The following is a 16,608-nucleotide window of genomic DNA, read 5'->3' as shown; positions in this document are numbered from 1 at the left end:
CAATTTGGTTAGAATTGGAGGGTGCTCTTAACATGAGGAGGGGGCCTAAACCATTCAGATTTGAGGCAATGTGGCTAGGTGAAGAGGATTGCTTTAAGATCGTAAAGGATACTTGGCGATTGTCTGATTCTCAAAACTGTTTGCAAGGGGGGATGTATAGTATTTCAAGTTGTGGTTCCAAGTTACAACTATGGAATAAGTCCAAGTTTGCAAAGTTCATGTTAAGCTACAAGAAGCAAGGAATAAGCTTAAATTGGAACATCAAAGGGATCCAATAGTATTGAGCACAAGTGTGGTATGTGATGCTTCTGAGGAAGTGCTTGGATAGGGAGGAGATTATATGGAGGCAAAGATCTAGGGCCTTTTGATTAGCTGAGGGAGACCAAAATACCAAATTTTTTCATGCTAAAGCTTCTCAAAGGAATAAGAAGAATAATATTTTGAAACTTATGGATGATGGAGGTTGCTGGAAGGAAGGGAATTAATGTGACAATCTTGTTATTAACCATTTCTCTTCCTTGTTTACTTCTACAGGCAAGCAAAATGAATGAGTGATTCTTGATAAAATGGAGAGAAAAATTTCAAATTCAATGAACGAGGAGCTTATAAAAGATTACACTATTGATGAAATGGTCAGAGCTCTCAAGGAAATGCTCTATTCAAAGGCTCCAAGACCTGATAGCATGCCTCCTTTATTTTTCTAAAAGTTTTGGCCTGATATTAGTAGCTCTATTACCTCTGCAGTTTTACATGCTTTGAATTCTTGTGATTTCCCTCAAGCTGTAAATCATACATTTATTACTCTTGTTCCAAAGAAGAAGCGTCATCTGAAAGTAAATGATTTTAGACCTATTAGCTTATGTAATGTGGTTTATAAGCTAATTGTCTAAGGTTATTGCAAATAAGATCAAGAATGTGTTGTCTGCTCTCATCTTAGATTCACAGTCTGCTTTCTTACCTGGAAGATTGATAACAGATAATGTCTTAGTGGCTAATGAAGTTTTTCATTTTATAAAGAGAAATAAGAGGGGTGAGAAATGCTTTATGTCCCTTAAGCTAGACATGAGTAAAGCTTATGATAGGGTTGAATGGAGATTCTTTGAATCTATTATGAGGAAGATGTATTTTCATGAAATGTTAATTTAGCTTGTGATGAAGTGCGTGATAGCTGCTTCTTTTTTAGTATTGATTAATGGCTCCCCAACCGGACTTATTGTGCCCTCAAGAGTATTGAGGCAAAGGGACCCCATCTCACCTTATCTTTTCCTTTTGTGTACTGAGAGTGTTGATCAATTTATTAAAGAATGCTATTGAGTCTAAATTTGTTTCTCGTATTCAGATATGTTAAGGGGCTCATAGATTTAATCATTTGCTGTTTGTAGATGATAGTCTCATTTTTTGTGCAGCTGGTGTGGCTACAAATCTCGGGTTACAACAACTGCTGAATCAGTATGAGGAGGATTCAGGGCAATAGATTAACAAAGACAAAACTGCAATAGTTTTTAGCAAAAATGTTGATAAAGTTAAGCAGCAGGCTATTATGAATATGTGGGATACTTATCAAGTGCAGCAATACAATAATATGAGAAATATTTAGGCCTGCCTCCAATGGTTGGTAGGTCTAAAACTCACAAGTGCAAGGAGAAATGACTTCGCTGGGGCACACGACTACTATGAACTATGGATATTCGACGAGTTCCATGAGCCGTTAGAGACTAGTGGACTTTTAGGAGCAATAGAGGAAGGAACCACATTTCAAACACAATTCTAAAAGTATTGGATGGGCAGGAATGCAGATTAGATGCTAAATATTCAAGAGTAGTAAAAAAGAAAAGAAATATACCAATTGTAAAGGAAAAATATTTGATGATAGATTAGATAGCGTATCAACTATGCATGGGAAGACCAATAAAAACAAAAAACAACTATTCCTATACGGAGAACCAAGCACACAAAAAATGCATTTGCTGAGATTAAATATGAAGTATGGCTGAAATTACAAGAGTGAAAGGGCAATATGTTCTCCCAAGGGGAAGGGGGTGCTTCTCAAGGCTGTGGCATTGTCAATTTCTTCTTATGCTATGAGTTGCTTCAAGTTTCCTTCCAAGTTGTGTTCTGAACTTGAGAGCATGATGATCAGGTTTTGGTGGGGGCAAAAGCATGAGGAAAAAAAAGTGTATTAGGTTAGTTGGAAGAAGATGTGTCAGTCTAAATCTGTTGGAGGGATGGGTTTTAAAGAGTTGGAGACTTTCAATATGGCTTTGTTGGCAAAGCAAGATTCGAGGCTATTGCAGAATGAATAGAGCTTGTTTCATAAGACTTTCTGTGCTAGATATTTTCATAATAGTAATCTATTGAAGGCTTCTCTTGGTCGTATTCCCTCTTATGCATGGAGAGATATTTGGGAGACAAATAACCTTTTTATGAAAGGTCGTAGATCGAGTGTTGGGAATGAGAGATATATTCATATTTTGAGGGATGTTTGGATACCTAGTTTTCAAAATTTCAGGGAGGAATTGTGTTCTGGAAGTTTTATATCAAGGTGTGGATTTTGCTAACTTAGATGGACAGGTTGCTACTTTGATAGATAGCACTACAAACTATTGGAACCTCCCAAAGGTCAAATCTTTCTTCAATCCAATGGTAGCAGATGATGTTTTAAAACTATATCCTAGTGCCACAGGTGATATGGATAAGTGGATTTGGGAGCATGAGAAAAATGACATGTTTAATGTTAAAAATGCTTACAGGTTTTTCGGTCCTGATTTTTGTGAGTCTTCAAATGAGGCTTATTTGAAAAGGTTTTGAAATGCTCTTTGGAAGTTAAAAATCCCTCAAAAGGTAAAAATTTTCACTTGGAAAGCATGTAAGGAATGTCTCCCTACTATGGCAAATCTTATTAATAGGAAGCTGGATGTGAATGGTCAATGTTGTTTCTGTCAGTACCATGGGGAAGATTTAGCTCATGCATTGTTTCTTTGCCCATCCATCCATGAGTCTTGGTTGAGGAAGTTTTCTGTTCTACAACAGTTTGATCAGATCAGTTCATTTATGCTTGCTGCTATGGAGGTCCATTCGAGAGGTTCATATAATGACTTAACATATTTCATTCTAATAGCATGAGGGTTCTGGTTTAGGAGAAATAAGATGGTTCATGACTGCATCAGCTTGTCTCCACAACAAGTCATTCGTTTTGCTCTTTCTAAGAAGTTGAAGACTATTTTTGGTTTGCAGCAACAAGGGTCTGTGTCTCTCCAATTAAAATGTCTCCCAAGTGCAGAAGGCGTGTGATTGTTTCTTGAGAGAGTCCCAAAGTTGAATTCACAGGGATTAAAGCTTTAAAAAATTGAACTGTGATATTTTTTAAACCAAAGTGAAGATGTTTGATGAGTGTACGAAAGTACACTCTAAATATCCTATTATTGGACTAAAATACTAAAATGTGAATAAAAATAATATGAATTATTGTATATTCTTAAATTGAGTTTCTATTTAGTTTGGAATACTCCCGAGCATATTTTTATATTTAATTTCAGAGTCTATAAAAGAGTAAGTCCAAACCTAATCAAATTCAAAGGACTTTCAAGTGGGCAAGATATTGGAACAACCTAAGAACTTTCAATGAGAATATGACTCTTTAAATAAGGATAATGATGGAGTTTGAGAGTAATTTAGATCAAGAGAAAAAAGTCAGTCCGAAATTCGGTAGAAGACTTTTTGTACATACTTTAGTATTTTATTCATAACTTTTTGCTCAGAGAGATCGGATTGATGCGATTCTTGATGGTTAGAAAGCTATCTTAAATGGCTAAAAAGTTATCTCTAATAAGGATTTCCAAATTCGAACTTCTGAAGCGTGTATGTGGCTATCAAGATGAGTCCTAAAATTTAGGCAATTTGGTATGCTGGAATATGAAATACATTAGGGTTTCTTTCCTACCATATATAAATATTTCATTAGCACGAAATTTGGAGTTCATAAAGGGGGAGACGGCTCAGTTCTGAAGAGGGGGGAGATGACTCAGTTCATAAAGGGGGAGACGGCTCAATTCTGAAGAGGGGGAGACGAAATTAATTTCCATAGCCATCGACTATGGAATCTGACTCACTATGCACATGGGTGAAAATGATAGGATTTAATTCTATTTCTTTTCAATTGGAACAATATATCTACTCTGATGAATCCTTTAGGGTACTTTGATAATACATAAACTTGACGGTTTAAAGAATGCCCTTAAAACAAATTTTAATGTCTAAGAAAGCTTTTGTCAAACACCTAGGCTTCAAGTTCCCTTCAAAGATTGGTTTCATAAGAAGGGTTAGGACTTCTCGATTTCTTTCAAACACTATTTCGGTCAAGACCAAAGTGTCTGGATAATGTATATGATTCATGCATGCACACTATAATTTATTAAACAACCTCTTTCGAATTAATACCAAACCGACGTTAAGTGTGCTACCAAAAACCAGGATCTTACACAACCTAAGAATCCACCGTGCCTTTCAGTCGATGATGAACCAAGGATTGGTAAGCAAACTCTGAAAACAACACCGTGCAACATATGGTAGAAAATTCTCTTGATACCACATGCTAAACATGATGGAAATAAAAAACCCTAGGAAACACAACCCATTCAAAGGATTCTTGAGACTAGGTTTAGGAAATTACTCACACATAGTATATTTGAAAGCGATGAAACAAAACCAAAACATAACAAACTTAGGTTGAGAAAAATGGAAATAACCAAAATAAAAATCTCCAAAATCCGCTCTGCTCCAAAAACCTTTCTAGCCTCTCTGCTCTCTGAATCCTCCCCTTCTTATCCTCGCCCTCGTGCCTTTCCTCCACTTCCTCTCTTGAATATTCCATGAGTGGTTGGTTATCCTTTCTTGTTTCGTGCAGTTCATCACCGGAGGCTAGGGCTGTGAGGAATGAAAAAGAAAAATAGAAAAGAGAGAGAGAGAGAGAGAGAGAGAGAGAGAGGGGTCAGTCAAAACACTTTGAATAATTCCTGTGAGATGTGTTGCCGTGTCCTTCAGTGGGAGTAATTGAACAAAAGAACATTGTTTTCCTTTTAGGGTGTGTTTGGCAAGTGAGAGTACTTGAGGTACTCTCACTACTATTCTTTACTTTATTATTACTTTCACATACTTTTCTACTATTCATTACTTTTCACATACTTTTTAATACTTTATTATTACTTTTTCATTACTTTTTCACTACTATTCACAAACATTCTCAACACTTCTCAGGTATTCTCACTACCCAAACCAAGCTTTAGTCTTGCATCAACTATTCTTGCTTTTATTTTAATGTATTAAACAAGCATGTAACATGTTTTTAGTCTAAAATTTCCTCAACTTTATGCTTATTTAATACATTGTCCTCACTCCATCAATTTGTTAAGGAGTTGGTTCGCAGGTGGCCTCCCCCACCAGAGAACTTTTGCAAATTGAATGCGGATGGTGCACTATTTTTTTATCACAACAAGTCAGGTATAAGAGCCATTTCAAAATATTTGTGGGATATATCATTATGCAAAGTTGAGGCTGAAGATCTTGAACCATAAATTACTGAAGCGGTGGCTTTACTAAGAGGGTTACAGTTTTGTCTCAACATTGCATCCATAACTTTATCATTGAAAGCAACTGCTTGTTTATGGTTGAGGAGGTCAACAGATATATGTTCCTTTGCAGCAGTAAGAACATTAGTGTCTGAAATTAAAAGACTAATGCAAAGTTTCCTATAGTGCATATTACAACATGGCAATAGACTAACTAATGTGGCAGCACATCAACTTGCAATACATGGTCCATTACTGATATGCATATTTGGTGGCATAGTGTCCATAGTTTCATTGAGAATGCTATTTTCATTGATAAACACTATTGTAACCTGGTTTGAGGTTTTATGCCTTGATACAATGAAGTTATTTTCCTATAAAAAAAAATGAATACAACTTCTACAAACTCCAAATTAAAACAATCTTAAATAATTATATTGAAACAAGTTTTCAATTTTCTCTGTCTACTTTCACAAACTCTAATGCAACACTCATTTTAGAAAATATCTTTATTAATAATTTTATCTTTATTTAAGGGTGAGCTTTGAATTTGATAGGTTCGGATTCCTCAACTCCGAACCCCGAATCTGATAAGAGTCAGAGTTAAGAAACAACTCTGATTTCAACTTTGAGAGAGATCTAACTCTGGTTATGCTTTGCTTGCTCGATATCGGAACGGAGCCGGAGTTCCTTTTCAGAGTTGGGTTTTTTCTTTCCCAACTTGCACTTTCCCAGTATCTAAACAAAGATTAAGAAATTTCTATATTACTAAAAACAACAAGAATCTCATATATTTTAAAGACAACAATATAAACAAGACAATAATTAGGCTATGTCTGGATAGTGAGTTGAAATAAGATAAGTTGAGATAAAAGTTGAATAAAAATATTATAAAGTTAAAATATTATTAGAATATATTTTTTTAAAAATATTTTTATTTTGGGATTTGAAGAAATTGAATTGTTTATTGTATTTTGTTTAGAAGTTTAGAAAAGTTGTAATGATTAGATGAGATTAAATAAGTTGAGATGATTTCTGAAAACAAACCAGGCCTTAGAATTCCATAGCTTGTCTCTCACTCTTTCATTTGAATTTTTGATAAGAAGTTGAGATGACTCGTATTTGCACCTTATGCCTAGACAACAACAAGAGCATGAATCGAGATTAAGAAGGAGAGAGAGAGAGAGAGAGAGAGAGAGAGAGAGAGAGAGAGAGAGAGAGAGAGAGAACAAAGCGGCTGAGGAGACGAAAGACTTAGAGTTAGCTAAAAAAGATGAATATATAGGAGGAACAAAATGAGGTTGTTTTAAGATTTTCTTAAAAAAATATATAAAATAAAAAGTTGTGTTCTTTCAGCCTTGTGGGAGCTCGAACATCGGTAATGTGGTTTACAAAAACTATCCCAACCATTTAGCTACTTGTAACACAACCTTCTATTATTTACGTTACAATATAAAATATATTAAGTATACCTAATAAAGTCAGAATTGGTAATTCGAAATCTTGTTGAATTCCAACTCTGATTTGTCAAATAGACATCGTTCAGAGTTGGAGTTATGGAGTTTTCTTGGTCCTATTTCTATCCCAAAACATAATCTTAACACAAAGAATCATGCTAGCATGCTGCCTAGCTTTGACCGCTGGGCGTGCCCGCTAGTACAAAATTATTTTTTTATTTTTATCTTCTTTTCTTTTTTACATTTTTTAATATATTTAAATATTTTTAGAAAATAAAAAATATACTAATATATTGAAAATCACTTTCTTAATTATTAAGTAAAAAAAATTAGATACATAAGCAATCAAAATAAGAGAGTGAACTTAGACAACATACTAACATTTTCCTAACACAAATTCTCAAAATTCTTAAATATTTCATATATTTTTGATATCTAAACATGGCCTAGACGGTTGATGGGCCTAGATGATCCAAACAGAATGGCGCACTACACCGAAGCCTGGTACTATAAACCTACTGAGACAACTAGCAGTTTTTACCACGTGAAAGTCCAACACAACCGTTTCTCCTCAGAGAGATGGAGCACACGCTTCTCCTTCCGCCTCTTTGAATGAAGAAAGCGAGGGATTTGCTTCAAACCTCCTGCAGGCGCTTCCTCTCTCTCCCAAATCCTAAAATACCCAAGGTCCTCTCTCTCTCTCTCTCTCTCTCTTTCTATATATATATATATATATATAGACACTCGCACAAATGTGCTTTTCTAAACTGGTAGCCGAACGTCTTTGTGTACAGATGGAGGATATGTCGGAGCGATACTGTTACAACCCGATTTTGCGATGGAATCCTCAGGTTGAGGAGTACTTCGTCAAGGCCTACGGAGCCGACCATTTCTCGCGCGTTTCCGATGCCCTAACGTACTGTATCTCTACTGCAATTCTCTCTCTTTTCATACTATACTGTTAATGTTTATCCATTCATTGTCCTAAAAACCATCAAAACCCTCGCATGTAATCCCAACAAAATGTTTGATCTCCATGACTTTTTGAATTACCCAATCTGATACCCTCGGATGAAACGAGTTCAACGGAGTAGGTTCTGTCACTTCAACAGAGCACCTACCCCTCACTGCGTCCTCCCCCCCTTCAACCATCATCTCCACTCCACTTGTAGACTCACATACTACCAAAGTCCCTTCCATTGCAACTTCCTCTGAGTTACCCAGCCTTCCCGCACTGTCAGGGTCAACAAAAGTGGGTTTTTCGGCAGCTGAAGAGGATTCCGGCACCATACACGGTTTCTGGGCAGCTGAGGACAGTACTGACGGCCCAGAAGTCACCGCCGGCTAGTTCTGTGGCTTCTCACAATGTTCCAACCCTCCCAACAACTCGCCCGTCCTCTCCTCTGTAAGATCTTGCGGTAGCGTAACATCCGCTGGCTCCGGTGACGTCATTATTGCAACCGTGATGGCGGGAGGCAGCCCAGAAAAGTCCATCGCACCCTTCTGTGCCTCTCCACTGGTCATTGACCCTCCTGATGACTCAACTCCTTAGAGAGCACCCTTCTGTGCCTTTCTACAATTACCTCCCTTCAACAAAGCACCGACAAGTTCAATTACCTCCTTTAACATTAAGTAAAACTTAATAAATATGTATAAGATTAGGGCTGAGCACTGACTTACATTATACATTAAGTATAACTTAATGAAAATTCGACTTTGACTTACATAGGCTCTGATCTGACTCCAACTCTAATAAAATGGATCGGAGTCAGTGCGGAGTCGGATTTAAGCAATTTAAGCAAAATGTCATTCCAACCAATCGATATCAAATCGAATTGCATATAGAATTCAATACAAAGATTCTTTGACTTTAAGCTTTTCTAATTATAGATTACGGTATACTACTCAAATATGCACTCTACCTGACCATCAATTGAATCCTCAAGCATTTTAACTAACCATCAAATCTTATCATGTTATCCTTAGCAAGTTTAATCCACCAATCTAGGTCCATAACTCATGCAATTCACTCAAAAATCATTGTTCCTAAATTCATCTTAGACAACCTGTGACGTGTGCAGCCTATGCAGTTTCCTTCTTGTGTTAGCATCAATGCTGCCGAATTATCTCCTCTTAGCACTTATGAAATTCATTGCCTTATGCACATGCATTATTGCATGTAATTCCATATTGCTATTTCCTTAATGCATAAATCTATGTTCAACCTACAAGTTATGATAAACCCGTGACCATCCATTGGCTCTATGTGTTCAAGCTAGTCCTTAAAACTTCATACCTTATCTAACCCATGCATGTATATGCAAATAAATGCAATATATTCTCCCTCTCTCTTTTTTTTTTTTTTTTTTTGATAATTAATAAACTTTATTCAAAGAAATAGGCATAAGCCCAAGTACACAAGTCATATACAAAAGAAATACCTACAACTTCTAGAAACAAAAAAGAAAACTACCACCATAAAGCTAAAACAGATGCAGAAAATTATCCGCCATTACAAAAGTGTTAGCCCAAGAACTCAAAAGTACTCAAGAAAAAAAACCCTAAGATCTCCCAAAGAATGTACTCTATCTTCGAAGCATCTCCCATTTCTTTCGAGCCAAATGCACCACATAAGACAAGGAGGAATCATTTTCCAAACACACATCGCCTTCTTACAACCCTTCACACCCTTCCACCCTACCAATAAATCCACCACTTCCCTGGGCATAACCCAATGTAATTCTATCCAACTCAAAACCTCGTTCCACAAGAATCTTGTCACTTCACTGCGAAGGAAAATGTGATTTACAGATTCTCCATCCCTTTTGCACACAACACACCAATCCGCAATAAACAAACCTCTCCTTCTAAGGTTCTCAGTAGTCAATACTTTGCCCAAAGAAGCCACCCAACAGAAAAAAGCAACCTTAGAAGGAACTTTCACTTTCCAAATACTTTTCCAAGGGAATATGCAATTACTATGGCTTGACAAAATTCTGTAATAAACAAAAGTTACTATTCACAGTTACTTATTAAAAAAAAAAAAACAAAATTCTGTAATAAGATGAAACTGAAAATGTAGCATTTCTAGCAGGAATCCACACCATACAAATCCTCTCTAACTTGGACCAGTTTTGAGCTGTAAAGTTTAACCAGCAGAGCCTTAACTTCATCCACTTCCCAGTCATTAACATCCCTTTTAAAAATAACATTCCATTCAACCTTATTGTTACTACTGCAATACAAATCACAGACAACTGCATTGTGATCCCTTGCAATTCTGAAAAGGGCAGGAAATTCCAGCTTAAGAGCAGTATCCCCACACCACAGATCATGCCAAAAGAGTATCCATTTTCCATCTCCCATCTTCAATCTGAAATTATTGGAGAAGGAATCCCAACCTTTTCTAATAAATTTCCACAAACTAACCCCGTAAGCTCCACTAGATGCTTTAGAACACCAACCTCCCCACAAACTTCCATATTTCACATCTATCACATTTTTCCATAGAGCTTTGCTCTCCAATTGATATCGCCAAAGCCATTTCCCAAGTAAAGCTCTATTAAAAACCCTTAAATCTTTAATCCCCAAACCACCGCGATCCAACGGTTGACAAACCTTCTTCCAACTAACCAAATTTTACTTCTTTTCCTCACCTATGCCTCCCCATAAGAAGTTTCAAAATAAACTCTGAATTCTCCTTTCAACCCTTTTGGGAAGAGGAAAAAGAGAAAGGAAATAGGAGGGCACGTTAGACAGAGTACTTTTTATAAGAGTGAGTCTACCCCCTTAGACAAAAAAATCCTCTTCCATTCAGCTAACCTCCTTTCAATTTTTTCAATCACCCCATCCCATATGTTTACAGCTTTATTAAAAAAAAAAAAAAATGTTTACAGCTTTAAAAGAAGCCCCCCAAAGGAAGTCCAAGATACCTCATAGGCAATGAAGAGATTCTGCACCCCCGTAAGTTTGCCAAATCTGATAAATTTTGAACATCACCCACAGGAACAATTTCAGACTTCGATAAATTAACTCTTAATCCCGAAGCAGCTTCAAAACACAGCAAAAGTGCTCTTAAAGCACGTATATTATCCAAATCAGGCTCACTAAAAAGCAGGGTATTATCAGCAAATAACAAATGAGAAATCTTTAAATTATTCCTTATCTCATTACCCACCACAAAACTGGACAGAAAATTACCCTCCCCAGCCTTATCAATTCTACTCATGGAATCCATGATCATAACAAAAAGAAAAGGGGACAAGGGATCGCCTTGCCCCAAGCCATGAGAACTACAGAAGAAACCAGTTGGTTCTCCATTCACCAATATAGAAAATGTTGAAGTCGAAACACAATGCTTTATCCATGATCGCCATTTAACACCAAAACCATATCTCCTCAATAGATAATCAAGAAAATCCCTACTTACATGATCGTAGGCTTTTTCCATATCCAATTTAATAAGAATACCAGCTTTTTTCAACTTCAATCTACTATCCAAACATTCATTAGCAATTAAAACAGAATCTAAAATCTGCCTACCTTTCACAAAAGCATTTTGAGAAAGTGAAATTATCCTCTCCATCACCCTACTCAAATGATTAGCCAGCACCTTGGAGATGATTTTATAAATGCCATTTACTAAACTAATAGGCCTAAAGTCTCTTATCTACACAACCCCTGACTTTTTAGGAATAAGAGCAATGAAAGTCGCATTCAAGCTCTTCTCAAACTTCATATATGAGTGAAACTCGGCAAACACCTTCATGATATCATCTCTAACAACATCCCAACTGTGATCATCCTTAACCCAAATGTGATCATAACATGTGTATACCTCATTTCTACATGTGGCCAAATTACACATTAGTCATAGCTTCATCCTCCTTATATTTTTGTCAACCTTTGTGATCCTCTGCTATAAATCCATGGGAATAACGCCTATTTTCTTTCATCCCTGAACTCCTAATGTTATCAACCGAATACTCTATAAAAGAAAGAAGAAAAGATGTTACCTAGAATAGAAGCTTGGTCCAAAGGGCTGGTTGGTGTGCTTAGGGCTTGTGTGTTGCATTAAGGAGGAGGTTAGATTGTAGTGTTTCGGTATTGGTTAGAAAATAGTGAGGGAGTGCATGAAGAAGGCTTTTTAAAGAGGGTAATTAGGGCTTCATGGAGGCAGCAACTCTAGGGTTTTTGTGTAGGAAAGGAATTGGGTGTTGGTTAGAGTTGTGGCTGCCATATGAGTTGTGTTTAGAGTAGGAAATTCATGGGCTTCGTGTGGGCTTGGCAAGTAAAATCCTTGGGCTTGCTCATCATTTCATGGGCCTATGGGCTGGGCTTCTTAATGGGTCCTTAATGGACCGGCTTCCATTCCGTTAAAAGCCTAAGTTCATACTCTCATTCTAACTATCTTCTAAAAATAGAAATTCTACGGCATTGAGTGATTATTCTAATTATTTAAGTTTGGTTTATGCTTTTCTTTATATATGCTATTAGTTTGTTTTCTTGGCTTTAATAATTTTTCCTGTTATTTGTTTCTATTTCAATGCTCGTATTCTTGGATTAGGCACCCGTCTTGCTACTCTTGTATACGTGTGAATACCCTACAATCAACTAGCGATGCTGTTATTCAGAAGTTAGCGGCAATTATGAATGATACAGGGCATGACAATACCAATGATAACATAAGCAAATGTGATGCCAATGTTGATGCTGATACAGGTCTGAAACAAACTAATGTTCCCCAGAACTTGAACGACTGGAGCAAGATGGCAGAGGCTCTGAAAGAAGACATACAAACTGGTCCTGTATCTAAGTGTCAGATTCCTGGGTTAGATTATGTGGTGTTTGTTAAGGGTTCGGGACCCCACACGATTGATTATGGTCATACACATACCTCTAAGGAGGTAATTGTGAGTCGTAAATGTGCTGAGGCAGTGCTGAGGGGTGCTCAGGTTAGCACAATATTTCATTTCTAAAATTGGAGGAGCATATTTTTGCAGCTATATTTGCATTGCAGCTCATGTAATATTTTAATTTGACATGTACCAAATTCCTGGCCATTAAGATTAATTTTCTCTTTTGTGCCTAGAAATGGCTGACTGTTTAAAATCTTTAAACATTAGCTCTTCTTCCATGTGTTTCCGCTCCCACTCCCCCCTCTCTTTCTGTCGTTGAAAATCTTAAGTCTCCTTTTCCCTTGAATTTTTGGGCTTATGTAAGATTTAGATGTTCAAATAAATTCATAGAGATCTAGAATGGGCAATTAATATGATCTCCATTCAATAATTACTTATTCCGTAAGCTTAAATTAATGGAAAAGGTGAAATTAATAACTTAATCAATGTTCTAAAACTCCTTACGTGTGGGTCAAACTAGACTTTTATAAGGCTCACACAGAGTAGAATATTTAAATAACATGGCGTGTGAACTTGAAGCATGGTATGTGAACCAATGACTCAAGTTCTGACTCCATGCTAGATACCAATTATTCAAATGTTTAAGCTCATGAAAGAAGTGAATTTACTATGTAATTAATGTTCTAATAATCTAGATATTCAGTAATCTAATAATATTTTTTTATTGAACCTTGGAAATAATTTGTGACAGATTCCATTACTTTTTTTTTCCTTATTTTAGTTATTATCTTTATTTAACTCTCTCTCTCTCTCTCTCTCTCTCTCTCTCTCTCATCAAATAATGAGTGGTTGGTTGAGGAGTACATTGTGAATCAGGAACAGATTATTTTGTAGACCAGGGATCTAATTGTAATTGGCCTTTAGGTCTATGTTCCTGGTGTAATGGCTTGCAGTGCTCATGTTGAGAAAGGGGATATGATTGCAGTTTCAGCTGCTGTCGAGCAGCCTGGTCTGGATGGTGGATGGGGTATTGGTATAACACGTGGGAGTGTTCTGCAGGGCTTGGAGACAGGCAAGTACACATTCTCTTGGACTTCCCTTATGCATAAACACTTCACCATTTATTCTTTTAACAAGTACTTTTAATAAATTGATCATGACTTTACTGGGCGGGTGTGTTGCATTTCCTGAAGTTCCCTGCTCAATTTACATAGAAATTCAGTGGGGGTTAGAATGAAAAGTATTATTGGATTTGGAGTTTATAAGTAAATAAGCTGTTTTTTTATTTTACATAAAAATGTAAACAAGCTGTTTGAAGCAATAGTGACTTGGTAAGCATCAAATCAAACTATTACTTCCTTGGAACTGCTGTCTCTTATTGGACTGCAAATTAAGCATAGGAAACATTAGGTCCAAAGTGTTAAGAGGTTTCAGATTTAGAGTGCACGGAAGGGTCCCTTGGTGAAATCAGATACCTTGTTTTCTCATGCAAAAGGCATATTGTTATTGTAGACACTTATGGAGGGAAAATACTTCGCATTACTTATTCATTGATGTACAACAACATATATATACTACACACAATTGACGATTATACCTTCACAAGTTACACTTATTACAACCATGTTCTCTTACACTCCCCCTCAAGTTGGGGCATATACATAAACCCAGCTTGAAACAAATAATCTTTAACTGACTCCAACACAAGGACTTAGTAAACATATTTGCGAGTTGATCGGCAGACTTCACAATAGGTGTAGAAATGTCACCACTTAGTATCTTATCTCAGATGAAGTTACAATCAATCTCTATGTGTTTAGTCCTTTCATGGAACACAAGATTAGAGGCAATATGCACTGCGGCTTGATTATCACAAAATAACTGACGAGGGATAGAAGTTGGAAACCCAATCTCTTGAAGGAAGTGTTGCAACCATGTTAGCTCACTAGTAGTGTGAGCCAATGCCCTGTATTTAGCTTCTGTACTAGCTCGAGCTACTACTGCTTGTTTCTTACTTTTTCATCTAACCAAGTTACCTATAAAAAAGGTACAATATCCAGTAGTAGATCTTTTATCTAAAGGGGATCTTGCCCAATCAGTATCTGAAAAGGCTTCAACTCTAAGATGTCCATTTGGTGGATACAGTAATCCAAGGCTAGGGGCTCGCTTAAGATAACGAAGAATATGAATTACAACATCCCAATGTGAGACCCTAGGTGTTTGTAAAAATTGACTCAGTACACAGTGCATAAGAGATGTTCAGTCTAGTGATAGTGAGATGATTCAACTTCCCAACATGTCTTTCATACCTACATGGATCTCCAAACAACTCCCATTCCTCTTTCAAGAATTTATGATTTGGGTCCTTAGGGGCTAATAGGTTGAACATGCCGGTTTCATCTAGAAGATCAAGTACATATTTCCTCTGAGATAAGTTGATACCTTTTTTAGAACTACTGACTTCAATTCCAAGCAAATATCTAAGCTTGCCCAAGTCTTTTGCCTGAAACTGATAATGTAAAAACTTTTTCAGCCTAGCAATTCCAGCAGTCACTATCAGTAATTACAATATCGTCCACATATACAACTAACAAAATGTGACCTGCATCACTATGTAGGTGAAATACCGAATGGTTTTTATGGCATCTATGAAGACCAAATGCCATATAACATCATAAAACTTCCCAAACCATGCTCGAGGAGATTGTTTCAAACCATGTAATGTCTTTTTTAACTTGCATACAGTACCTCGATATTCTCCCTGAGTAACAAACCCAGGCGGTTGATCCATATAAACTTCTTCATGCAAGTTACCATGCAGAAATGCATTCTTAACATCCAGTTGAAATAAGGGCCAGCCTAAATTAGTAGCAACGAACAGAGGAGATTTTGGCAACTGGGGAGAAAGTCTGATCGTATCCAATGACATATGTTTGAGTGTAATATTTAGCAACCAAGCGTGCTTTTAGACATTCCATCGAACCATTAGGATAAAATTTGATTTTTTTTTTTTGATAAGTAAGAATCTTTATTGAATAGAATGAAACTAGGCAATGCCCAAGTACACAGGAAGTATACAAAGTGAGAGACCTAATTACATTCTAGTAAGCTGAAAAGAAGATAGAAACTCATGAACATTCCCACCCTTCAATACAATAGCAGAAAACCACTGTAAAAGAAAGAATACAAATAAATTCCAGATTTTTCCCATTGCACGCTCCTTGTTGTTAAAACACCTATAATTCCTTTCTGACCAATAAACACCATATTAAGCACAAATGTATCATTCTCCACACTGCTGCCAGTTGAGCGCTATTATGTCTCCTGTTCCAGCACGTTAGTAGCTCCACCACACTCTTAGGCATTACCAAATTCAGCCTAACTCTACTTAGGATCCCAGCCCATAACTCCCCAGCCACCTCATAATGTAAAAGCAAATGATCTTTTAATTCTTCATTCCTTTTACACATGAAGCACCACTCCGTGACCACCCTACCTCGCTTCCTTAGATTATCAATCGTCAAAATCTTCCCAAGTGCAGTTGTCCAAGTAAAAAATGCAACTTTAGATGACACTAAAACCTTCCAAATACTCTTCCACGAAAAGAATGTGGGCTGTTGGACTGTCAAGGCCTTGTAAAAAGATTTAACAGTAAACTCTTTTTTCCTCATGTGAACCCACAACATACGGTCACCCCTATGGCCTCCTAACTTTGCTGAATACCAGTAG

General features: G+C 36.8%; 1 protein-coding gene across 1 annotated transcript in view; it reads left to right on the top strand.

Moving 5' to 3' along the window:
• The first annotated feature begins 7,547 nt into the window (after positions 1-7,547).
• The window catches only part of LOC121251868 (rRNA (cytosine-C(5))-methyltransferase NOP2C), a 39,353-nt gene continuing 30,292 nt past the window's right edge, over positions 7,548-16,608 (top strand). The window contains exons 1-4 of the mRNA XM_041151258.1: positions 7,548-7,708; positions 7,816-7,937; positions 12,588-12,975; positions 13,804-13,951. Of these exons, the coding sequence (XP_041007192.1) occupies positions 7,634-7,708; positions 7,816-7,937; positions 12,588-12,975; positions 13,804-13,951 (733 nt within the window). The 5' untranslated portion in view covers positions 7,548-7,633. The remainder of the gene's footprint in view (positions 7,709-7,815; positions 7,938-12,587; positions 12,976-13,803; positions 13,952-16,608) is intronic.

The sequence above is a fragment of the Juglans microcarpa x Juglans regia genome, chromosome 2S (assembly GCF_004785595.1).
Source record: "Juglans microcarpa x Juglans regia isolate MS1-56 chromosome 2S, Jm3101_v1.0, whole genome shotgun sequence".
NCBI classification, from domain to species: domain Eukaryota; kingdom Viridiplantae; phylum Streptophyta; class Magnoliopsida; order Fagales; family Juglandaceae; genus Juglans; species Juglans microcarpa x Juglans regia.
This window is presented reverse-complemented; position numbering and strand designations above follow the sequence as displayed.